The 27,192-nt window shown below is 37.8% G+C and overlaps 1 protein-coding gene across 1 annotated transcript in view; it reads left to right on the plus strand.

Moving 5' to 3' along the window:
* Positions 1-27,192, plus strand: part of LOC139694716 (polyamine-transporting ATPase 13A3-like) — an 86,325-nt gene that overhangs the window by 44,032 nt on the left and 15,101 nt on the right. The window contains exons 12-21 of the mRNA XM_071593216.1: positions 10,945-11,015; positions 12,268-12,341; positions 19,302-19,469; positions 19,906-19,979; positions 21,058-21,119; positions 21,584-21,740; positions 22,818-23,022; positions 24,104-24,320; positions 25,937-26,244; positions 26,956-27,156. Coding sequence (XP_071449317.1) covers positions 10,945-11,015; positions 12,268-12,341; positions 19,302-19,469; positions 19,906-19,979; positions 21,058-21,119; positions 21,584-21,740; positions 22,818-23,022; positions 24,104-24,320; positions 25,937-26,244; positions 26,956-27,156 — 1,537 coding nt within the window. The remainder of the gene's footprint in view (positions 1-10,944; positions 11,016-12,267; positions 12,342-19,301; positions 19,470-19,905; positions 19,980-21,057; positions 21,120-21,583; positions 21,741-22,817; positions 23,023-24,103; positions 24,321-25,936; positions 26,245-26,955; positions 27,157-27,192) is intronic.

Raw genomic sequence — 27,192 nt, forward strand, 5'->3', positions numbered from 1 at the left:
TTTTCGTTGGATAATGTGGTTTTATTTCCCCACTAATTTAAATGAAAAAATATAACATGAATGTAATACTGTCAGGTAAAACATGGCGAAAGGACCCTATGATTCAATAGGTCAAGGAAGGCTCTTTATCGATAATTGAACCGTACTGAATCGTGGAATGAAAAGCCGCTATCTTCATTTTTCATTGTACTCATCTTAAGACCTGCTCTTGACGCTGTTTTCCCGAATCTCTTCTTTCATCCTCTTTTAATCTCTACCGCCATTAATCCCATTCAATTTCTTGGCAGCCCTCTTCAGTACCATTTGGAACATTATCATGCACTATCGGTAGTGCATCAGTTTAAATGTTTGCCAAATTTCATTAATCCAAATGGAGTACTGTAATAAAATTCATCAATGAGTGCAATATGTAACAACTGTCTCATAGAAAAACTCCCGCACATTTAAACAATTGCTACAAGCGAAGCGTACTCATAACGTTCACCTTACAACTTTCCGGTATCAAAACGTTCCGAGCAGAACTTCCCGAATGTAAGTGGCATCCGGAAGGATTTCAAATTGCTTGGGACAAGAACATGTTTTTTTTTTAATTTTAATTTTAATTTTTTTTAAATAAAAATTTCGAAAATAGTGTGTTATATCATGCTTCGTTCTCCACGGCGAAAATCGCAGTCACTAAAGCGACCGCCGGTACATGACCTACTGCCACTGCAACAGCGAGTGGGAGATATGACAAGCAAAGATATTTATTGAACTTACAAAACAAAACACTGTACATCGAAGAATCGCATAACTGACCGGAAAGTATGACGTAGAGTAATGAATGCTTCGTCTGAAGCTGAATATGAGAGAGGATGATTACCTAACGAAGGAATACTGGGGATTTCCCTGGAAGGAGCCGAACAAGGAAGTTATTGATGAGGATTTTTATTCAGTCTCCCTCTGTTACAGTTCCAACGGGAAAAACTATTCTTGAGGTTGATGATGACCGCATCGAAGACTTGGATTGAAATTTCTGTGCCGTGATAAGCGCGAATAACGTCATGGATGAGATCGGTTCGAATCAAAGAAACTTTTCGCACATTCACATTGGCCGCAATTCGATTCATTTGGGCATGATTCGGAAAGTACTCGTCGAATAGGGTACACACATGGAGCAAAACATATGGCTCGAGAGAACTATTAAAACCATACGCTTTTCAAATGAAACGTCAAATGCATAACTTCCGACTTTATTCGGTGAACATGCGTGTATTTCTAGTCACTGAACATGAATTTCGCGACATTAACACCTATTTCCCAAATATATTGGCAATTTGATTTTCAATATTATTCCATCCAGATTTGATGAAATTACTCCTGGCCAAGAGCAGCTTCTAAATAACGACGACACAACTCCACTTTCCTGTGATTAGATTTTCACGATAAAATGTGAGCATCGAGAAGAAATTTTTCATCATGAGACCCTCGAGCAGCTATATTGTTATTTCAGTACGTAAATTTCGATTTCATTTAGAGGACGCCACAGATATCTTTGCTCAAGACCTTGTGACCTATACTAAATCACTCATGTTGAAGGCCAAGATTATTTCAATAAGCGATTGGGAAGAAAACTACAGTGGCCCATAAAAATATTGTGTATATATAAATCGTGTGTGTGTGTGTATATATAATATATATATATATATATATATATATATATATATATATATATATATATATATATATATATATATATATATATATACACACACACGAGATATATTCATAAAGTAAGGACCGTTTGCTTATATTTAAATAGAACGCAGTTTTACTCCTGCAGCGCCATCTACTGATTTATTGAGAAGCTATAGCAGTATTTGTATAAAAATATACTCATATAAAACACATTTTATTTGAACTTTTAGTTAGCTACAAAACTACTTCACTTCTCTACATAATCGCCGTTCACTCCTAAGAATTTTTCGTACCGCTGCACCAGCTTCTTTAACCTCTCTGCATAGAAGCTCGCCGCCTGAGTGTTGAACCAATTGACAACGCCGTTCTTCAGTTCCTCCTCGGTTTCGTAACGTTGTCCACCTAGCCACTGTTTCAAGTGCAAGAAGAGGAAGTAGTCGCTAGGTGCAAGTTCAGGACTGTACGGTGGGTGGTCAAAGGGTTTCTAACGAAAATCTTGAATTTTCTTATTGGTTCTGGCAGCAGTGTTTCGGTACCCACCTTGCCACAATTTTTGGTATCCGAGGTTTTCCACGACAATATTGCAGACAGTAGTGCGTCTAAGCTGAGGAAATTGTTCAGTCAAGCCATTAATCGTCAATCTACGATCACATCGCAGTTTTTGTTCCACTTGTGAAACAATTTCATCGGTCAGAATACTGGGCCTGCCACATCGCTGTTCGTCATGAACATTTGTTCGTGCATTTTTAAAATTACGGCACCATTGTCTAACCTCTCCTTCACTGATAACTGCAGGTCCATAAACTAGGCATAACTCCCGATGAATTTCAGCAGCCGACAATACTTTTGCATACAAGAATCGTATGACAGAACGCACTTCACAGCTGGCGGGATGGACGATTGTCGCGGACATTGTTGTTTGCATGCACGGACAGGTGGTACAAGCCACCTTTCTCAAGGAAGAGAAGGAAGGAACTGAGGAATTGAGTTCCTTCTATCTCATCCTTTAGAGATTTGGCTTCTACTCGTACCACCGAAAATTCGAAAGCCAGTGGTTTTCTTTTTTGTGTGTTTCTGTCTGTGTTCGCTAGAGCTAACTTTATATACATTATTATTCACATTCGTGAGACTTTCACATAAGTTTTATGTGTGTGTGTGTATATATATATATGTATATATGTATATATGTAAATATATATATATATATATTTATTTATTTCAGGCCACTCAAGCAAACCTAATAACATGATAACCTCACAATAAGAGGGAAGCGACGGAAAAGCTGAAGCTTTGGAACGAGCAATATCGACGAGGTGCGTTCCACATTTCATGACTTGGCAGCAATTTCGAATAAAAATTAAAGTTTTATCTCGGACATTCTGCAAACCCCTACAGGGCATTCGAAAAGCACAATTGTTTTCAATGAGCTAAAAATAGCGAGTGATGTCTTAATTCCGATATTAGACAACGAACTCCTAACTTGAGCACAGCCCCCAATCGGTCAAAAAACTTAAATATCTCAGAAAAGCAGACGCTCGCGCCTATGAAAAGATCATTTGAGCAAATGACAATTTCCACTAACAGATTCCAAATCATTGGGTCATGCGTCGTACTGGAGATAGTTTTCCGATGTTTTTTCCATCTCTTGGCCACATCGCGGTAAATTACTACTCCTGGCGTTGGTTGTGATCCGAGGCAGCATCGAAAAAACTGATAACGAATTATAAACATGAAGCCACGATTTTATCTCGACCACACAATCATCTAATAAGCCAAGCATTAAGGTCCAACCAAAATAAGTACTAGTAGCGAGACGTATATGAAGCCTCGCATTACGACTAAATAACCTAATCACTCGTACCATTAGAACTCCATAAATCTATCAATGTATCTATCAAAACAGAGCCTCTTTCAATCTTGTGTTTTAGTCCACACAAGTAAATTTTCATGGTCGATTACATACACGATTAAGAATAAAAAGATGGTACCATTACGAGTCGTACTTGTAATAGCAGAACTCTTGATTTTTTTATTAGAACTAGTAAAAAAAGGCTTAAAGCTAACGTTCGACGTCCTAATTGAGACCAATACATGTGCCATGCCCTGATTAATTTTACGTTCATGATTACGATGGAAGCTTTAGGAAAATTTTATCAGCCCCAAAAAACGGTTTCCCGAATGTGGTAGTATGTTTGCAAGGAGAGAGTCTGGAATATGGAAAATGAGTGACCACGCTGACATAGAAGTGGGGGTGTTTAAACTCACTATATATATATATATATATATATATATATATATATATATATATATATACATATATATATATACATATATATATACACCTGTATATATTCCCGGGCAAGGCACTCTGGGCACATGCAGCTCCACCCAAGCTAAAGTGGTTTTTCGGGTACCAGGTCTTCCTGGGAAACCATAACCGGCACAGGGAATGGAACTGGCCCCCCTACCCTGATGTGTGAATTTTCACACGCCGTATAGGGCTTAGTACTTGGTGAACTCTACCATCCCCTACTAAACCGACCTTCGGGTTGATAACTGTGTTTATGGCTTTATATATATATATATATATATATATATATATATATATATATATATATATATATATATGTGTGTGTGTATATATATATATTATATATATACATATATATTATATTATATATATTATATATATACATATATATTATATTATATATATTGTATATATATTATTTTTTATTACCTAGTCTTACCTGTATATGTATATAAAAATGAGTATGCATGCGAATAATTTTATAAATTTTCCGCTAATCTTTTCCTTTTTAATTCACTTAACCCTTTCCAAAATCTTCCTCCTTTAAACTAGTAAATATTTCCTTTAGGCTTCTTATTTCGGACCCCATGTCGCGAAAAAGCATTTACCACTCTGTGGTCAATAATTCCTTCTGTAGTTTCTATAGTAAAGACCTTTTCGGGAACGTTCGTAGCTAATAAATCAAGAATATCTCCACCCCTGATTGGTGAAGTGACAAGTTAATGCAAGGAGTTCAACGTAAAAGAATTCAATAGCTAATATATTTGTCTCTATCCCCCGTTTCAAAACTAGAGGTGCTCCAATCAATAGATGGGACATTGAAATCCCCACCGATTATAACGTCGTGATCAATGTTTTCGGATAAGAAACCTTCGATTTGCTGATCTAATTCTAGTATTGAATTGTCTCTGTCAACTGGCGGTCTGTAAAATACGCATACATAAATTCTTTTGGATTGAGGACTTTCAATTGAGCACCAAACGGTTTCCGAAACCCTTATCTGTAATTACCTTAGCCCTGATGACGCAAGAATTTTTGACTGCAATTAAGACACCGCAAAACTTCACCGTCGCCAATATTAGTAGATAGTCAGCTTCCTGTTCCAATAGTTATATCTGCGCTTGTGCTTTGAATAAGGTGATAATATTCGGCGACTTTGTTTTTTTTTTAATTTAGCAGTTGGCTGCAAATACAGATAAGGTTTTCTGGACAATATGGTTTTTTTTACGTGGATCGTTTTCTTATTAATATTGAATCCCTTGTAAAATGTTCCGTCCGATGCTATCTCATTTGTGTTAAATGAACTATTGCTATCACTGACCCTCACTTCATTTAATGGTAAATAATTTGGCAAGGAAGAAGAGACCCACTATTTGACCTACACGCTGACCTTCACTTTTATCTAAAAAGGCCCTGCAGAGCTCGAAAATCCTACCCGCTACACACCTGGTGGCCTCAGATGTGTAGTGGACATTGGAATGGTTCAGGGGGTTCCTACTCGATTGAATCGTCGGTTTAAGGTCGAAGAAGGACCCCAGATATCCCTGTGGAAACCACGCAACCTCTGATCGGCACTCCTCCACTCGGCTACAAACCAGGGGTCCACGAACTGTATCACTGCACCTCTTTTATTCCTACTTCACGTTAACGAAATTCAATCCGTAATCACTTGCAAGAAACATTTATTTGCCAACGATTCCGAGGTTTACCGTGATATCCCTGATCCTGAGGACACAGCAGCTTTATCAGATGACCTTAATGCTATAAGACGCTGGCGCGACACTGGGCAATTGGAATTAAACCTTAAGAAGTGCGTCAAGATGAATTTTTGGAAGAAGAGGTACTCACAACCGAACGCCTACTGCATCGGGAGCACCGAAACGGAATGTGTAGACTCGATTAAATACTTTGGCGTTACCCTCACTCACGACCTCTCCTGGGTGAAAAACATGTTGGGAATATGTGGTCAAGCTAACAAAAAATTAGGATTTATTACTCGTAGACTAATTTTGACCCGAATATTTTTACCCCTATCCCGGGCGGACAATCTTATCCTGATCCCTTATCGTTCGTGGAAAAAATGACATCTTAAATCTATGTTCTACGCTTCGTCTCTATAATTTTATTTACATTTTCTCGCCTACCGCAGTAAGATGGGGTTAATAATACATTTTCATAAATATAATAAACATAATTGCTAAAGAGACGTGCTTACAATTAATGCAAGATATTAAGTCTATAATATAACCTTTGCTCTGTGAGTGATTCCCAGGCTAGCTCCCCTAATATTTTTAACCCGCTACTCTGTTAATCATAGCAACGTTTCACAAATCTAGCTCCTCTACGCCGCACGCGATCCAATTCAGCAATTAATCCAGTTTCGCGAGGATCCCATACACTTGCACCATATTCTAAATGAGACCTATACAGCGAAAGGTAACATTTATTTCTGAACTTTTACATCACATATACCCGGTTCTCTTCCAATAAATTCTATTTTTTTTATCCTGTCCACATATTCCCCGTATATTTTTCACTCAGGTGAGGTTGTGAGCGTAACACCTAAGTATTTAATGGAGTCTACACATTCCATTTCGGTGTTCCCGGTGCAGTAGACGTTCGAGAAGGAATTTGCACTTTTTAAAGTTTAATTCTTATTGCCATGCGTTGCACCAGCATTGTATGGCATTGAGGTCATCTGATAAAGTTTAATTTTCCTCAGAATTATGGATACCTCCGTAAACAACTGCATAATCGGTAAATAGAGTTACCTTACGAGTCACTACGGAGTGAATGCCATTAACGCAAAGTAGAACCAAAAGAGGTTTGATAACACTTGACTGGGGAAAACCTGAAGTTTCACCCTCTCTCCCCCAGTATTCCTTCGTTTCCTTACTTCCCCGTCAGTGACTTCTTACACACTGATGGAGGTGGCTGAGACGAGCGAAATATCGCAGTAAGTTATGTTTACGTTTGGATCATTCTTTTTTTAACTATTATTAGTTGCTTGTGTGAATCAAGAGTAAGCGAACACTTTAAAGGGGCTATCTTTCGACTATTTATACATTTATAGAGCACAATAAAACACAAAAATATTAATAGAGAACACGTAAAGGACACATTTTAGCAAGTTTAAGCTTTCGGTCCTCTCTGAGGCCTTCTTCAGTTTACGTGAACTATATTATTTTTGTGTTTTATTAAGCCATCCAAATGTTATATTGCTCTCATGAGTGATTACACATCATATGTATACATATATATATATATATATATATAATTGGCTGACACAACATAACACAAATAGAAAAGAATAGACACATATAAAAGAACACTTACACGGTAAATTGTTCGAGCTTTCGGCCCTCTCAGGGGCCTTCTTCAAGAGAGACTGAAAATATGCTATGGAACAGGAGAGGGGAAAGAGTTATGGGCGTGGAGGGGAGGTGTGGAGGGAATGCTGGGAGGGAAATTAAATATGGCGGTTAAGGGTGGGAATTTTAAAGGAACGGAAGGATAGTATGTAGGCGGATTCACGAGTTCTCACCTCTATGTTGGTAGCTGAATCAGGTAGGGATTCTAGGATGCTGAGGGAAAAACACTGGTCGAATGAAAGGTTGTGGGAATTGGCGTGTGAAGGGATAGGAAGAGAAGAGAGTGAGGCAGAATTACAGGAGTATCGGTGATTATTCATTCGGATGGATAAGGGGGTAATGCATTCACCTATGTAGAAGGAAGTGCAGTGCTTGCATGATAAAAGATAAATAATATTTTTTGAGAGGCAATTAGCGTGGGAACGAGGTGGGGGGGCTATGAGGGGATGTAGGGAGAGGGGAGTAGGCATAATAAGAGGACAGGTTTTACATCGGGGGCGGTTGCAAGTTGGGGAAATATTGGGAAATTTGTCACGGGGGGGCGCCAAAGGGTTGGTGGATCTCAGAAGGTTTTTGAGATTGGCGGGTCGTCTGTATGCGATAGATGGGCATTGGGGTAGTAAGGATGAGGTCGCGTCATTGTCATGTAGAATTGGGAACAGTTCTTTAAGGAGGGTTTTCAGTCTGTGTGATCCGGGGTAATAGGTGGTGCAAAGGTTGAGTCCTGCGTCAGATGTGGGCTTGTTATTGTGTGGTGTGTGTGGTCGGGTGGAACGGTGGATTTTATTTCGTAGCAACTTTTCTGGGTAACCGCGTTTGAGGAGTGCAAGGTGTAGATTGGCAAGGTATTTGTTGAGAGTGGCTGTGGTGTTGCAAATTCGGTGTCCGCGGATAGAGAGAGAGTTAGGAATCGAGCGTTTTGTGTGTTGAGGATGACAGCTAGTGTGGTGAAGGTATTGCTGATGGTTAGTGGCTTTGATGTGTACTGAAGTAGTGAATTTGTTGTTTTGAAGTGAGATGTCTGTGTCAAGAAAGGTGATAGTGGAGTCTGAAATGGAAGAGGTGAATTTAACCGTGAAAGATGAATTTAAGGCGGATAAGAAGTTGTTGAGAGAGTCAGAGCCATGTGTCCAGAGAATAAAAATATCGTCTATGTAGCGGACCCAGAAAAGAGGTTGAAGGGGTTGCTGTGACAGGAAGGTCTCTTCGAGATGGCCCATGAAGAGATTGGCGTATGATGGTGCCATCCTCGTTCCCATCGCTGTGCCTTTTGTCTGTAGGTAAAAACAATTTTGGAAAGTGAATGCATTTTTTGTAAGGACGAAAGTGGCAATCTTGCCACTTTCGTCCTTACAAAAAATGCATTCACTTTCCAAAATTGTTTTTACCTACAGACAAAAGGCACAGCGATGGGAACGAGGATGGCACCATCATACGCCAATCTCTTCATGGGCCATCTCGAAGAGACCTTCCTGTCACAGCAACCCCTTCAACCTCTTTTCTGGGTCCGCTACATAGACGATATTTTTATTCTCTGGACACATGGCTCTGACTCTCTCAACAACTTCTTATCCGCCTTAAATTCATCTTTCACGGTTAAATTCACCTCTTCCATTTCAGACTCCACTATCACCTTTCTTGACACAGACATCTCACTTCAAAACAACAAATTCACTACTTCAGTACACATCAAAGCCACTAACCATCAGCAATACCTTCACCACACTAGCTGTCATCCTCAACACACAAAACGCTCGATTCCTAACTCTCTCTCTATCCGCGGACACCGAATTTGCAACACCACAGCCACTCTCAACAAATACCTTGCCAATCTACACCTTGCACTCCTCAAACGCGGTTACCCAGAAAAGTTGCTACGAAATAAAATCCACCGTTCCACCCGACCACACACACCACACAATAACAAGCCCACATCTGACGCAGGACTCAACCTTTGCACCACCTATTACCCCGGATCACACAGACTGAAAACCCTCCTTAAAGAACTGTTCCCAATTCTACATGACAATGACGCGACCTCATCCTTACTACCCCAATGCCCATCTATCGCATACAGACGACCCGCCAATCTCAAAAACCTTCTGAGATCCACCAACCCTTTGGCGCCCCCCCGTGACAAATTTCCCAATATTTCCCCAACTTGCAACCGCCCCCGATGTAAAACCTGTCCTCTTATTATGCCTACTCCCCTCTCCCTACATCCCCTCATAGCCCCCCCACCTCGTTCCCACGCTAATTGCCTCTCAAAAAATATTATTTATCTTTTATCATGCAAGCACTGCACTTCCTTCTACATAGGTGAATGCATTACCCCCTTATCCATCCGAATGAATAATCACCGATACTCCTGTAATTCTGCCTCACTCTCTTCTCTTCCTATCCCTTCACACGCCAATTCCCACAACCTTTCATTCGACCAGTGTTTTTCCCTCAGCATCCTAGAATCCCTACCTGATTCAGCTACCAACATAGAGGTGAGAACTCGTGAATCCGCCTACATACTATCCTTCCGTTCCTTTAAAATTCCCACCCTTAACCGCCATATTTAATTTCCCTCCCAGCATTCCCTCCACACCTCCCCTCCACACCTCCCCTCCACGCCCATAACTCTTTCCCCTCTCCTGTTCCATAGCATATTTTCAGTCTCTCTTGAAGAAGGCCCCTGAGAGGGCCGAAAGCTCGAACAATTTACCGTGTAAGTGTTCTTTTATATGTGTCTATTCTTTTCTATTTGTGTTATGTTGTGTCAGCCAATTATTGTGCCGCTCGTATGAGTTTTTCCGTACAATCGTGGTATATATATATATATATATATATATATATATATATATATATATATATATATATATATATATATATATATACATATGATGTGTGCTAGGGGAGGGGTAGTGGTAGATTAGTGGGCTAGGGGAGGATGGGGGTGTTTGTCCGCAATGGTGTCACCCTTATTAAAGGACGGTCGACGGACATCAGTGCCTTGGGGGGGGGGGTTTGGTGGGGAAAGATTCTGGAGTTTTTTAGGCAATTTATGAGGGTGGAACGAGAAAGGTATATTTTTGACCCCAAATATATATATACCATATTTCTCTATCTTCCGATGAAGACAGTAGAATTCCGTCGAAATTATCAAGAAATAACGTGTGAGTGATCTTTTTTTGTGTTTCTATATTGTTTGTTGCTGTATAATGTACTATTCGGCACTTCCGTGTTACGTCGACGAAATCATCTATATATATATATATATATATATATACATATATACATATAATCGATACATATATGTGTGTATGTGGGTCGCGGTGGTCCAGGGCTAGAGCGTTGGAGTACTGGCCGGAGGGCCCGGGATATAAACGAGGAGGGATCCACAAATAACAGGAATGTTTTTCTATATTCTTTAGTTCTCAATATATTTACATTAAAGCTTGTTCACCTTCAACGTTTTCCCCAAGAACCACAATGTACTTCTCCAAACGACGCTTCCATTGTTCGAAGCATTTCTCATATTCATTTATCGCGATGTCCTTAGGCCTTCTAGCGATTTTTGTTTTCCCTCCTCCACAGGGTTTTGCGCTTTCCTTTCATGTACCTTCTGAACCTGGGGAGCATAAAGAAGTCACAGGGAGCTGAATCTGGTGAGTAGGGGAGGGGTGGACAATCGATCTCATGCTGTTTTTGTCAAAAACTGCATCACGGAGAGGGCGGTATGAGCCGGCGAGTGAGATGGCGAGGGACGAATTTGGCTGCAACCCTTTTCATACGCAAATCTTCACATAGAATCCTCTGAATTGAACTCCATGACATTCCAGACATCTCACAGAGTTGATCAATGGCTATACGACGGGCTTCACGAATGAGGGCATTGATTTTGTCGACGTTTTCATCAGTTGTTGTATATGTGTGTGTGTATATAATACACACACATAATATATACATATATATGATTTTATATACATATATGTAGCTGAGTGACTCATATACATGTATATCACTCCTGAGTGACTACTCGTACCCTGATTAAACAGAATTAAGAGGGTTTGGATAGATTATCCTATTAGCCCAGTTAATGCACATTGAAAATATATGCCTTCATATCAAATATGGCACCATATTCATTCAGCAATGGAATATTCTGGGTATGTCCATCAAGCCCAGTCTTGTCATTAGAAAAATGGTGAATTCATTATTTCATACCAAATACAATTTGATCATACAGGGTTCGTCCGGTAAATAAGTGTACTGACTCCTGGGCTGGGCGCGCCGCTCCAGGCTGAAAAAGGCAGTCGGCTCTGAGCTGTGGTGTAGTGAGGAGCTCTGTTAACGCGAACCTCCACGCTCGACCCACGTCACGGAACGCGATGCCGAAGCAGCGTTATTCCATCAAATTTGCGGTAAAGCTTGGGAAATCGTCTACCGAAACTGTCGGTATGATTAACCAGGCTTACGGGGAGTCAGCCATGTCCAGAAACATGATCTTTCGGTGGCACAAGATGTTCGTGGAGGGCAGAGAAGAGGTCGACGACGAGTCTTCGAGAGGTTCCCGATGATGCCTTCGCGGGAGCGTTCCAGGAATGGGAACGCCGCTGGAACAAGTGTATCGACTCACAAGGGTCCTATTTTGAGGAATATTAGCTTAAGATATGTAAAAGTGTAATAAATTTTTTTTCCTGAGCTCAGTACACTTATTTTCCGGACGAACCCTGTATGTCTTTGCCTACTATCATTTGTAAACATCCGAGTCATCAAAGGGTGTTAGTGGCCATACGTGGCACAAAAAAGGGAAAACGTAAAATATATTGCATATACGCCCCCTTGCCCTGGGTTCTTCGCAGAGGAACTTCGTACTCTATTGGATATGTGATACTACCTTTCTATTGCTTCCCCCAGGAGAACGCATACCAGAGATGACCTCGGATGATGACCACCACGCCTGGCTGAATAAGGGAGAGGAGGATGAACTGGTGAGACCAAACTTCTTTCACCCTGTCCTCCCAAGACATAGCCTCAAATAATTATACTATCGAGACGTTAGCAAAATTGCATTCTTGTATAGCACTGAGGAGATTGTATTTCAAACTATTTACCTGGGATCCGAGGCCCAAATCACTCCCGATATAGTTGTTGTACTGCATATTTGAAGTCGAGCAAAGTAAAGTGATCGCCAAGGAAAAAAACCACGCTAAATGCAGAAAAAAAGAAGCAGAAAAAGGATAACCGTACTTTAGGAAGGCTATTTCTGGCTTAGTTGCGGACAAAATAATGAAACAATTGAACTCGTTCGGATTTTAGTACTACTGCCCAAAGATCATTTTAAATTAAATTGCAATAAGCATTGTACAGTACCAACAATTTACCTTTTACACGTTTATAAGTCATGAGATTAATATTTAAATAATGCAAATAGCTAAAACCGCCGTAAATTAATGTAGATACCTTAAACTTTATAGATAGAATTTACATGGTATATACTTAAAATTTTATGATCAATAGTGCAAGTGTTCTATTGAGCTCTTATGATGTGTATGCGCTCTATAGTAATACATTATGCCATAGTTATTACACGTAACCTGATACACAAAATAGGTACGAACCAATAGGGAATAACCCACTAGTCTTGAATAGTGGACTTAAGTCTGTGAATACAAGGTAAAAGGGGGACTGAAACATACTAGCATTTGGGCCTTCTACTTTCTTACCTCATTTCTATTATCCAATAAAAAATGTAAATAGGTACATTTTTTCGGACGCTCACGGAGCTGTTGCGCATTTGACAACAGTTGATTAGAGCCAATACATTTCACGCTTGATGCACATAGTGTTTGATTTGAATAGAAATGGATTGACGCATTGTATAGAGTTTCAATGTACTTTCCTGCTCTAATTTCCAAGTTGAAAGAGATCATGATGGTTTCATTTCCTATCATCTTAAATATAAATGCAATAACAATGTGATTAAACATTAAAATATAGACATTTTTACAGGGATTACCTTCGAAAAATCGTTAAAAATTAGCCTCAAAATTATCGGCCTATATCCGACTCATTTATCTTTTTAAAACTTATCTGAATTCTTTACTACGTTAAATGCCTTCAAAGTTATCATCCCACGGTCTATGCCACCGCTCTTTTGAATGTCCCATCACTTTCCAGAAGCACTGCGGTTACTTTCTCTATTTTGCCTGAAAACAGTGGCGTTGTTATGGAACATGTTTCTCTTGACGAAGAATGGATTTCTCTTCTTAAACTTCTCACGTATCATCGCACGGGTAGGAAATGAGAGAGGTCCACCAGTATTTACAATAAATAGTCAGAAGTCATACGGATTTCCATCCATTTTGACTCAAAGGCGTGCAGGTTCATATCAATTGTCCATTGTAAATAAACGATGAATAACTGACTCTTTTGAGGAAAAGATTTTTTCTCGGCGTAACCCAAACGATGTTACTGAAGAAAATTAGAGGTTTCTCAAAAGGGCGGAGTACTCCTTGCACACCGAAATTGAATCACAACATCGACGACAAGAGTTTTAATTCAAAAGCTTTGATCCTAAAAACTAAAACTGTCAAACACCAAGGACGTTCAATAAAATGCCTCACACAGCTGTTGCCAAGAGAAAGTTTGACAGCCATTTAATTGGGTATCGTAAAAGACCTATTATAGCTGGGACTCATGGGACGTTGCTGAAACGGGCAAGTTGGGTGTACTAGGTAGCACTTAACCGAAACCGTGCCTTTTTAACCCTTTCAACACTATCCCAAAATTATTCGATGAAATGAGTTTCAATCAACTAACGATTGCCGGGCACCAAATAAGGATTCCCTTGATGACTTCCGAGGACATTTTGATGGGAAGGAAGAAAATTAGAAATAAATTTCAGTCTATTGTTTTAAAAAAAACGTGGTTATATAATTAAAAATAGCGCCCATTCATAATTTGGCCCTTCGCTGTCATTTAGTATAAACATCAGGTAAAGTATACATTGCACGTCAGCCAAATGACTTTTAACGGAAAATTCGTTGCCTTTTTGTTGATAACCGACAGAAAGAATTTTTTTGCGCGCCCAAGTTTACTTTCTTTCTTTCACTAGACTGGGATAACACTCATACCGTTCTCGCTTGGCATAATCATGACTTGGTTAAACGGAGGATATCTCCAAGACACTGAAGAGAGATTAGAAACGACAAGAGCGGGAGCACGGATCTCTTATTGTGATCAGATCAGTGACGTCATGAAATTATCCTCGATGCGTAAAAGATGCCAGAAATCAAAAACCTCAAACGTAATGACCGCTTAAAATTCGATCGATGGTCCAGAGTTCGCGAGGCGCATATTCTACGTCGGCGATCATCTCAACGCAATCGATGTAGGGCCATTTCAGTCGTCCCGCCCCATCGCGTCGCCTAACAACAGAAGAGGTATCTGGAAATCTAACGAGGGCGGGAGCGAGAATGCTACGTCCACTCGAGGGAGATATGGCAAGAGGGGTTGAAAACGGAAATACCTGAGGGAAGAGGAGAGTCTAACCTGCCGGAGGTTAGTCCAAGGACATGGGCCATTTATCCGACGAAAAATCAAAAAAACATCGGCGTTTCTATAAAAGAAGAAAAGAACTTCACTCCGCAAAGCAAAATATCCCCGCTGCTTACTAATGAAACAGTGTGACTCGAACGTAATTTTGCATTAAACTGTCACCTCCTAGTCTCATTGACATGACTAATCATTCAGTAAACGGATTCTGAGTAATTTTAGCAGACTTTTCTTTGATCGATTCGAAATTTCTTATTTCTTCAAACGCCGAGTTCATGGAGAAATATTAGCACTTTTACCTTGATGAGTGGCGAGCAGTAATAGATTCCAATTATTCAGGAGCCATTAAAATGAAACAGACAGTATGGCCAACAAAAAACCGTTATCTGTGAAAATACCAGTCGGTAAATGCATAATTTATTGCTTAGGGGAACGCCAAATAACAACAAGTATATACCAAATCTAAATACGCCATCTAAGGGACGAAATGATGTCATACAATCTTCCTGTATGATTTAAAATGAATATCAGTCGCTGATTTTTTTCACCTGAGTTGAGGGACAGGTCTCACGGATTTCTTTCCAAATTTTATCCCAAAAGGCCTTCGAAATTGTACGAATCCAACGTCTGGTTCTAAGAAATTGACAGCTCTCACCTTCGAAGTAGCCAAACGATGCTTATTCTAGAACTTCCGCCGATGCGATGTCAATTACGAAAAAGTTTACAAGGAAATCGAGCGTACCAAAATTCAATCACATGCTAGGAATATTTCCCACCAAAACCACCTCAAAGTCAACCCGCTGCATATATTACGAAAAAAATGGGTCGAAAATATCATCCTTGGTTTTGCTGTGAGCGGTTCAATCAGTCAGCCGACTTCTAATTTGAGGGAGGTGTGGACCCCAAAGGAAACAAAAGGCGGTCATTTCATCGGAAATTGTTTGCCGGTGGTCCTCATGATTCATCCCTCCCGCCGCACCCTCGGCCAAGTAGCCTTTCATCCGCTAATGGCATGTACTCAAGTGAGAGGAACCGCCGACCATTTTTATAGCTTCTTTTGAACAGATTTCATCCCGATAAAAGCCATTATGAAATGCGTGAAATTTTTATTTTCGTTCATTAAGAAATGAGACGTGACTCCTCCACAAAAAGAATATCCGATTGTAATATAGAAAACTACCTACATTAATAATAATTCCAGAAGATTCTAAACCAGTTGAATCCGATTAATAATTACTCGAAAAAGAAGCAGAAGTTGTATTTGAATATGGTATGCGAAAAATTAAACCAGGTATCTCGTACACTTGTTTCGTGACCAATGAGACCAAAATGAATCATATAACGCATCGAAAAGCATATACAGGTATTAAAAAGTGTTGTAAAATTATTCAAATTTTATTTAAATTACTCAACTCTTAAGGTCACCGGAGTGTGTGACTTTGAACCCCAACTAGGGTATCTTACAAAGCGAGGCACAAACGAAATTAAATAATATAACATAGAATATATACAGGTACTTGAGATTAATCGTCATACGCAGATGTATCATTAATAGTCTAAGAAATATGATTCGCCAAGAGGTACACCTGATTTCTTATTCAATGTTAATCGATAATTATCAAATATCACTAAAAGTGTAACGGCCCCTAGCTCTCTCTCATATTCAACCATTTTGATTAGGATGAGAGTGGCATAATATTGAACAATTGCTTGAATTTTAGCATTAGAGTAGCCTTTTCTCAGCTTAATATAAAGTTAAGTTTGAGATTACATTAAACTTATGGATTAGAAAATAGTCACTTGCCAGAAGCAAACTGATCCTTATGCCACTGAGTTTCCTCCGCACTGCAAGCTTAAACGTTTATATGCCAGTAAGGAAAAATGTCCGATACCAAAAAATATTTATTGTTAAAAACGTCATGGTAATGTCATATGAATTATAAAGCGAAATAAAACGATTAAGTTTGCCAAAATTTTATTTATGGTACTCAAAATAATGAGCATTTTTCGTAAAATTAGGAAAAATAAAAGTCTGTCCCATGACTCTTAAAGTGGAAGGCATGACCTTGCCAGTGCTATATGAGTTTCACTGTCCACGTGTTATGACGAGTAGCTCGACGATTAGAACGACTACGTCGGATGACTATGATAAAGAGAATTCCGATACGCGACGCAAATTGGCTTGGTGACGTGCACCAAAGGGAACAATGGTATCCAAGAACTGGGTAGTTTCCCAGCATGTCAGTAATCTCATGTATCCAACTTACGCCTGTCACTCACTTAAGTTCAACTCCAAATCACTTTTTATAATTGACGCTCATTCCATCAATCCTGAGATAAGTTATCCATATCATCAAAAATTGAGAAAAGAGAACAAATACCAATTGTTAATCCTCAATAATCCAAACAGCAACTCTTAATGTCCTTTGTTCTTTCGCCACCGATTTCACTTCAGAGCGATTTCAGCTATCACAAAATATTAATATGCTTTTGGACAGAAAATGAAAGTTGTTCCCCATTAAGTTTTAACTTTTATTTTTGGTACTCAAAATAATTAGCATTTTTCGTAAAATGTATCCATATAATTAGAATTAAGCATTATGACTGGTTTTCACAAAACAGATTTGAAGTCAGCTCAATGAAACATTTGATGAAACGTCAACAGAAACGTTTTGGCAGTTCTACAACAATTACGGAGACGAATAGATTAGAACAAGGATAATTTCTACACCCGGAATCGAAACACGGCCCGATGGTTTGTCAAAACACGCACGCTACTTGGGTAATGTCCTGATTTCTCTGCAATGTTATTATACGAGTATATTTAAAAGTACTGGAATGAATTTTCCTTGGTACATTCGAGGGAACGCTAAAATGAGCCGAATACGTAGTTCTAACTGGTCAACGCCAATATTGCAAATACGAATGCCCACGTATGGGTTTTCTGATACTGCGGTATTAATTTATAGCGTTGGACCATATTTTAATTTTAGCAGAACGATCCTGATATACTTTATACTTATATGATCTAAAACAAATCAGGGTTGCCCTCGCTAATAGTGGAATCCTAAGCGCTGTGATCGGCTTCTGGCTGGTCCAGCTTGTGGAACAAGCGGTTTCATGTGTTCCTGCATGATTTTCCATCCTCTCTATTTCAATATTTCTTGCAATTAAGTAATTTCTATAGCCTCTTTAGAACCCAGATGGGTATTTTTTATCAGCCTTTGGTTTGTGCGGGACGGCATATAAACTAAAACTTATAAAATGTGAAATTGAATTATCATCTAATTGACAAGTGAGATCCCGGCTCGAATCCTGGAGAGATGGATTTTTCACATTTCAACCAAAATAAACGCCATGCGATTTTGATATTAATGCATTCCTAAAGCATCATTCGTGATTGCCGTCTCGACACAAATTTTTGACAAACGTCCACTACAGGATGATGAAGATGATCTGTTACCATTCGCGGCCAAATGCCAATTGATCTTAATCGATTTTTTTGCAGTTTTGCGATCGGCGCACTCCAGATTAACTTCCGTTTGAGACAAGTGCAAAATAACAATAATCGTGAAGCATGGATTAGATTACAAATCGCATTCTTGATAAGATTAAATAATAGTTTCGGCATTTTTTTTACATCAGCGTATTACCATACATCATTGTCTAAGGTTTCTTTTAATTGTCTTCATGATCCTTTGGAGTTATCGCCTGATAATTAGTTCTAAGGCTACTACGCAGAAAGGAAATTCATGAAATAGCTCGGAGGATGTTCCTAAAGTCAATGGCATTATGTACGAGTTAGTAGTAACACAGATTCACTCGAAGTCAGCACAGATAAAGTTGTATTTTTCTCTAATCACCCGATTGTTTCCTATGCATCGCGCGAGAACCGTTTAACAAAATGTATGTATGTCACCAAAATTTGAGATTTGGGAATCCAAAAACCGTGAATCCTTCGACACTCTTCGCCATGAATATATCAATACTGGGTTGATCTCCCTCTAATCTCCCTTTTTTGCTTAGTTCCTGTCTCTGCTTGGCCTACTGTATGTTTTATATTATCCATACAGAGTAAAATATGCTTTGTATTTCTGTCATTTTTCCATCGTTAGACTACATTCTCTGTTATCCCTTGGTTCTTAACAAAATGTACAATGCCTCACTGGTTTTTGATGCAACTTTTCTTTTCGTGGGTCTTATCCTACGTGGATTGTGTATTAGTACTATCTATCCTTTCCTTGTATTACCGACTCCTAATTTCCTCCTATCGCTTAGGTGTACTTGCAAACCTCCGAAATCGCGCGTCTCTTACCATGCTAATGTTCCCGAAATGAAACTGGTCGGAATAGTTCAACGAAAGGTACTTAAAATACCTCCTCTTATTCTTCCAGGAGCTCCACGGGTACAAACGCAGCAAGGTGCGCACGGCGGCCACGTGGACGTGCATCGTCTTCACAGCGGGACTCCTCCGTCTCCTATTTCACTGGTTTCCTCGCCTTCAGCTCTACGCCACCCACACAACCTGTCCCCTCTCTCAAGCCACAAGAGTCCTCATCGTCGTAAGCACCTAATTGATTTCTCTTTCCACGAAAAGGGAGTGCCACTACATTAATCATTGCCTTTCGTGGTATCTCTAGAGTAATTTACATGAAAAATGTGCTTGTACTATTGAAATGCGATACATTAGTAATGTTTTTTTGCCGAATATTCACAATTTTGAACTTCTGCAATTTATAAGTCATGTGCAATTATGACACTGTATAGCATGTGTACCTATGACCAATAAGTTATGGGGTTGAAAAAGTGAAACTGTGATGACATGCTGAAACAACTCCATCAAAATCAATATGTACTAACAGAAAATATATTACGTCCGCACAGAAAACACATAGTTTGTAGTTTACATGCAAGAAGGGAAAATTTTCTACATGCTAAGCTAAATTATCTACCAAAAGTAGATCATTTCAATGCATTCATGTGTAATTTTTTCATCAGGAAAATTATCAACAGAATCTAAAAAGTTACTACGTCAAGGATGTCATCAAACAATCAAACCAACATGACTTAATGTAAGTCAAATTAATAATTCTCATTTCCTATCTCTGATATTTAAGCTACTGACGACTGATTGCCAAGACATTAATATTACTATGAGTACTAGCTATGGTCTATGGCAATTAAAATCACCTGTCTATGATAAATTAGCTTATATTCGATGTTTTCAGGCTTAATTCTGTGGAAATCCATAAATAAATTAAATTGGCTTGTGCTTTCATCATTACAATTTTTCTCTAATCATTTCAAAGTATTTTCAAATGTTCATTTGTAGGCTAACAAGCCTTATTAATCTCCTATTGTAATTGGATTAATGTCCACATTCAAGTCTATGAGTAATCTATTCAACCATAACATAAATAATAGTCTTATCAACCATGGTAACTGCAATAAAAGGAAATGTCAATATATACTTTTTTTAAATTTCATCTCAAGAATGAGTCAAACCATATACATTTCACTTAGCAGTCAAATATGAGCCAACTACACATCCAGCCATCAAGCAAAAACTGGGATACAAATCCCCACAGAAATAATAACTGAATTGTCATTCAAAGTCATTAGGTTAAGGTTGACAGCAATGATTTTTACTAACTTTTTTATAATCATACATGAATAGTACGTACAAAAATGGCATATGAAATTAAATTCAATTAGAATTACTAAAAATTGAATTTCTACCAGAAGAATTACTGTGGTATTTTTCATTTTGCATCACAATTCCAAACCAACAAATTAGTTATAAATGATAAGTTCTTAATATGTTGGGAGAAATTTGAAGAAGGCCAGAAAGTGGTCACAGAAGGTACTGAGAGGTGATGGGATGCTGGGATAAGTAATAGTAGAATAAATGCAGAGTGTGCAAGGTAGTGAGAGGAAAAGAGGCATTTTGGATGGAATTTAGTGAGGTATAAAGTATGTTGAGCCTAAAATCAAGATATTGTGATAAACTCATATAGTATGAGGCTTATGGATATTTTGTGTCTTGTTAGTTTGGGCTTAGAAGTATTGTAGTGTAATCCCCAGAGTCCTTTACAAACCTAACCTAACCCAGTAGAATACTACTTCTAATGATCAAAATTTCATTCACAGGAGTATAAACTTTGAAACAACTGGAAAATTTCATTTGTACCTAAAAAATGGCAGAAAGATGGGTACGTGGTTTTACATTTTGCACACTAATGAATGTCATTATTCCTATTATGAAACATGCTCTTTTGATTCTTAGTGTAATTATGGTTTCAGTGTTGTAGTTATAATTACTACTAGTACATCACAATAATAAGTTAAATGATGCTTAATGAACAGAGTTTAACATTCAACTGTTATCATTTCCTAAATTATATTTTCCACCATTAAAAAGCAATCTACGTGTAAGCATTTATGTCATATATATATATATATATATATATATATATATATATATATATATATATATATATATATATATATATATATATATATATTAATTTCTTTGAAATATCAATTTTTAAATCTCACTTAGAAGTAATACCCACTAGAGATACAAAAACCTACCCTTTTCCATTCTACACAACATTTGACACCCAGAGGCTCCAAAGCACATGTAATTAACTTATTTTCTTTCACCAACTCACAGAAGTAGAAAGCTACAACTATTTCTACTGCAAAAAACTGTGCTATGTTTGGGATGCTCAGAGTAGACAGTTTATCAAGCTATCTGGATTGGAATCAGCTCTGAAAAATGCTGACTTTTACAAAGAAGAAGGCTTGACAGAAGCCGAACAGATTCATAGGTAAGCTACTTTCAATAAATATTAATTTAAGATGATCTTAAATAGTAATAATATGATAATATATTATAAAATATGATAACTATATAAAATATTTTAGGAATATAAATATAAAAATTCCAATTAAGCATGCACTAGTCATAAAGAAACACTGGCATGTAAAGCATTTTATTCTGCAATGCAGATAAAACTAAAAAATATCATTTAGCTAGTCATGTGGAGGCCATAGATTTATAAATTCATCTTTTTGACAACGAGAAAAAAGTTAGAAACCTTTTCTTTTTCTTGAATTTATCATTTTTATTTTGAATGTCATGCAGATCAAGAGATATAATTATCTATTAAAACTATTCAATGGTTCAATTAGTGCATTGATACCTTTGCCTATTATGCAAATGCCAATCATAAAAATATTCTCTGTGATTTAAAAACATTTTCTACAGTACAATTTGAAAAATCAAAATATCTAAAGGTTCAGCCACTGTAGAACTGGCTTTCACCATTGGAACTTGAAAGGAGCGGAAGGGAAGTATGCCAAACTCAAAGGGAATACCATGGGAATAAGTGCCTTTGCATTTTGATTATGAAATGAATTAAAAGTACATTACGCAAACAAAAGTACATTATACAAAGTAAGGGGTGGGTGAGAGTTGCTATTGAGTGACTCCAGAAAAAAAAGAAAACCCTTTTTATATGGTGGCAAAGAAAGATGGCTTTGGGGTTGCCACAACCCTAAAAGATGGCCAAACCCTGACAGTGTCCTATATTGTTTAGACTATTTACTTTTATATCTCTGACTTGTAAATAAAGTCAATTTTATGCTATGTGAAGAGTATTATCTATAAAACCATAAACACCGTAATCATCCTGAAGGTCGGTTTGGTAGTGAATTTTAAATCGCTTTCAATTACACTGACTAAATGAGCCTAAAACATCAATAACTTCAGCTTGATTACTTAAAAGAATAAATCAGTGATTATGTATTGAGGTGCAAACAAAAAAGTGTTTTTATTTGGTCACCTTTGTCAGCTTATTTCTGCAGAAGAAGCAATGATTTCTATGTCATTCATTCTTTTACAGGCAAATAACCTATGGTCCTAATGAAATAGTGATACCAGTCAAGAGTGTGTTTGCTTTATTAGTACTGGAAGTACTCACTCCATTTTACATATTCCAATTATTTAGCTTGGGTGTCTGGTTTGCTGAAGATTACTTTTACTATGCGATTGCAGTCATAATCATGCTTATATTTGGATCTGGGACTTCAGTGCTACAAACAAGGAGGGTAAGTGTAAAATCTCTTGCATATACCTGAAATTGAATGATAAATCATATTGCCCTTGGCATTTGTCTCGACTGCCCTGGGGCTTGTAGATGCTGAAAATTCCTCCTACCCTTCTAAGTGTACTTTCAAATGCTGTCAAATGTGTTGTTAATTCTACTAATATTTCCAATCCTTCTTTCCTTTGACCCTTTCTCCAGCAAAAAAAACCTTTAGTCTCCTTTGCTAATATTTTCCAACTAATAAAACTTTCATTTGCACTTCAATATTATGTATTCATCCTTCAGCTTGAAATAAGCCATCTACGTATTGTGATTAACTTAACCAGTCCATTAAGACTCATATCCAGCTCACTTGTCAGGCAACCACAAGGCTTTAGCCTTGAGTATGAACATTATAGAAGCATTGTAAAGTATTTAGACTGAAATGCATAATTTCCAGTAATTTGAAAAGAACCTGATGTATCCCATCGCCAATACATTCACGGACTGAATAAAATATGTTTCCTCTCTGAATTGTGAAGCTCTTCTAAATATCTCAATGGCATATATGTCAAAATTTTGGAGGTACCAAAAGCCCATTCTTATTACCTGTACATGTGAGATAAATAAACAATGACTGTAGTTTATCACACATGAGGAAAATTCATTACTATCATGGCAGCAGAAGAACTAAATCCCTATCCAGGCAAGAGTTATGAAAATATGAGACCTGCCATGTAGAGCCAATGGATCCTAAATCAGGATAAAAACAGGAAAATGACTCATGTCCATGCAACCAAAGACTCTCATCAAGAATCGACATTTTGATTTCAAAATAACTTAATAAAGATAATCTCATTTCTGCTCCTATACCTTCCTATTCTTTATATGTTTTGACGTGATTGGAGGTCAATTATTGGTACCAAATACTTGATGATTTATTACTAATTCCTATTATCTTTAACGGAAGTTTAAACATCTTGTGAAATATTTTTTCCACCTCCCCAAAGAAAACATAGTCATTTTTGCAAGTCAATTCAACAATTTTCATTTTTTATGATTACCCTCTAGCCTCTGTCACACACTTTCTTTTTCATGAGCAGAACCAGATGCAGCTAAGGAAGACAATTCACAGTGCTGAGATTGCCACTGTGGTTAGGAGGACAGATGGAAGGGGGACGCAAGAAGTGTGTCAGGATGTATTAGCAAGCGCATTAGTGCCGGGGGACATAATTGCACTGCCACCTCAAGGATGTATTCTACCTTGTGATGCTGTTCTTTTATCGGGAAATGCCATTGTTAATGAATGCATGCTCACAGGTAAAATCATGGTCGTCATCCTAGAGGATTACCAAATGATACTTGATAAAATGTGGGTGAAAAGAGGTATTGATTAATAAATCTTTACCATATTCAACCATTATCAGGTGCTGTTGCCCACCATATCTTTGGTGGGCAACAGCATCCATTCAGGATGAATATGTGGAAACATTCAGGAGTGAAAACTATTTTATGGATATACGAGGGTCATCCGGAAAGTAGTACCCGTTCGTGCCGCATGAAGTGCTGACGACGCGAGTAGCCGCTGGACGAGGTCAGATAGCTTCAGTGGCTTGTCTGCCTTCTCTGAGCCAAGTTGCGTGACGCTAGCATTGCCTGTGTTGTTTCTGTGATTGTTTACAATGTTTAAAAAAATTGAGAACGCCGCCAGTTGTGAAGTGAGGGCAGTGATTAAATTCCTCAATGCAAGAAACGTTCGCCCATGTGATATTCATCGCCAATTAAAGGAGGTGTATGGAGACAATGTAATAGACGAGTCGTCTGTTCGGCGGTGGTGTCGCAACTTCAACATGGGGAGGGGGAACACACACGACGATGAGCGTTCGGAGAGACCGTCTGTCATTACAGACCAACTGGTGAGCTCAGTTGACGAATTCGTGAGGAACGATCGGCGCGTCACAATTGATGACATCTGTGAGCATTTTCCCAATGTTTCTCGAACAATTGTTCATGAAATTGTTAAACACCATCTGCATTATGCAAAAATTTGTGCAAGATGGGTCCCTCGCGTATCTCAATGAGCTGGCGGCGAAGGACTATGCAGCAGGAATACAGAAACTTGTCACACGTTATGACAAATGCCTTAATTTGCTTGGAGATTATGTTGAGAAGTAGTTTAAAGTATCCTCTTTCAAATAAAATTTTTTATGTTTGTTAATATTTACTTTTGTGTCTTTATTTCACGAACGGGTACTACTTTCCGGATGACCCTCGTAGATATCTGGAATTACCTTTGGCATTCCATGATTGTAATCACACATAGGTAGCTTAGCAATTTTTCTAGTTGGTGTAAGATCTTTAAATTCCACTCCTGTAATAATTGTTAGGATGTAAAATACATATATATTTATGAATAAGGAAAAATAAGCATTATAATTTGGTAGATTGGTGTAGTATGCATGTTTCTACGCATTTCACGTCTGAGATATTTTAACTTAGAGTTCTTAACAAAATTGAAGGCTTTATGAAGCAATAAAAACCAGAGTGTTAAAGTTGGCTGAGTTAAGGGGGGAAAGTCAAACTTTCCCAAAAAATACTTTTATCATGACATTAATAAAAACTGGAGAATTATTGAACGTAATTACTGTAGTTACTTGGTGATTGGTACACAAATAGCATTTAATAACATGCTTTTAGATGCTATGCTCAAGGATTTGACATATTTATAATTCAATATTTCATGAATTTTTCAGGAACTAATTGCATTATACGTGTAATGACTTCCTGTACGTACACTCTAATTAATATCAATTAGGTCCTATTTTTTCAATTAATGAACACCATTGTAAATAAGTATTTAACCTAATATGGATAAACAATATAACCACAGATAAAAACTACTATTGCTCAGGACTTACATATTTACTCCATTACAGGAGAGAGTGTGCCTGTCACAAAGATACCAATCCATAGAGATGACAAAGAGTTCAATGAATGGGATGACAACACAAGGCATAGCATTTTGTTTTGTGGAACAAAGGTGTTACAAACCCGCTTCCATGGCAAGCAATGGGCAAGGGCAGTGGTTCTACGAACTGGATTTTTGACCACCAAAGGACAAATTGTTCAAACCATTCTCTACCCTCCCCCTGTAGACTTCCGATTTGAGAGAGATGCTTATAGATTTCTTTGTATATTGGCCATGATATCAACCATTGGTGTTATTCAAACAATTGTAACAAAGGTAAGGAATTAAGTGAGAAGTGAACTTTACGAAGTTGATAGATTTAATATTTATAAAGTGCCCATTTTCCTAAAATTTAAGGCCTGGCAAAGAGCTAATCAGATAAATATTTGTTTCTGCAATAGATCAATGGAGGTTTTAAAAGTAAATTATATATACTCAGAGACTAATAAAAAAATATACATTTGCTGTACTTATTTTAGATGATGTACTTATCATCACATACAGTAACTTTCCTCAAATAAATTATGGTACACTCCAACAATTGATTGATTATTTTTTAATTTTAGTTATTTTGTCCATTCCACCCTCTTTTAATGAGACTTTGAAAATCTCCTAAATTTATTTAATTAATATTGGCTGAAATTAGAAACAGCCATATTTTTTTAGCCAATGGAAAGTCAAACTAGAACTATGATAGATCAAGCAATATCGCAAGAAAAAAACAACATTTACGACTTTTCTCAAATGAGTATGGCTTTCGCTAGTGGAATGTGTGGATCACTGATACGTGCATCATAATTTGAATTGAGTATATGTATATGAATTTCTGTATGGTCTCTCATTCAAAATCAGCCATGCATCTAGTTGATTACTTTTATCTAAACAACGTATGTATGTGATCTATTCATCTTTTGTAATTGAGTGAAGTGTTTAAACAAAAGAATCCTGAAATCCCAAAAATTTATACCATTTTTTTTTTATTTACAGACAATAAAAGGATTTGGCATTAAGGACATCATTTTGAAAGGGCTGGTTCTGTATACAATTGTACTGCCTCCTGCGTTGCCAGCAGCCATGACTGTGGGAAAAATTTACGCTCAACAGAGACTGAAAAAGAAAGGAATATTTTGCATTAACTCAAGGATTATAAATATTTCTGGAACTATTGATTGTGTATGTTTTGACAAGGTAATTATGATACCTATTTTTCATACGAATGACACA

The sequence above is a fragment of the Hetaerina americana genome, unplaced genomic scaffold (assembly GCF_022747635.1).
Source record: "Hetaerina americana unplaced genomic scaffold, ioHetAmer1.1.p SCAF_53, whole genome shotgun sequence".
Classification (NCBI taxonomy): Eukaryota; Metazoa; Arthropoda; class Insecta; order Odonata; family Calopterygidae; genus Hetaerina; species Hetaerina americana.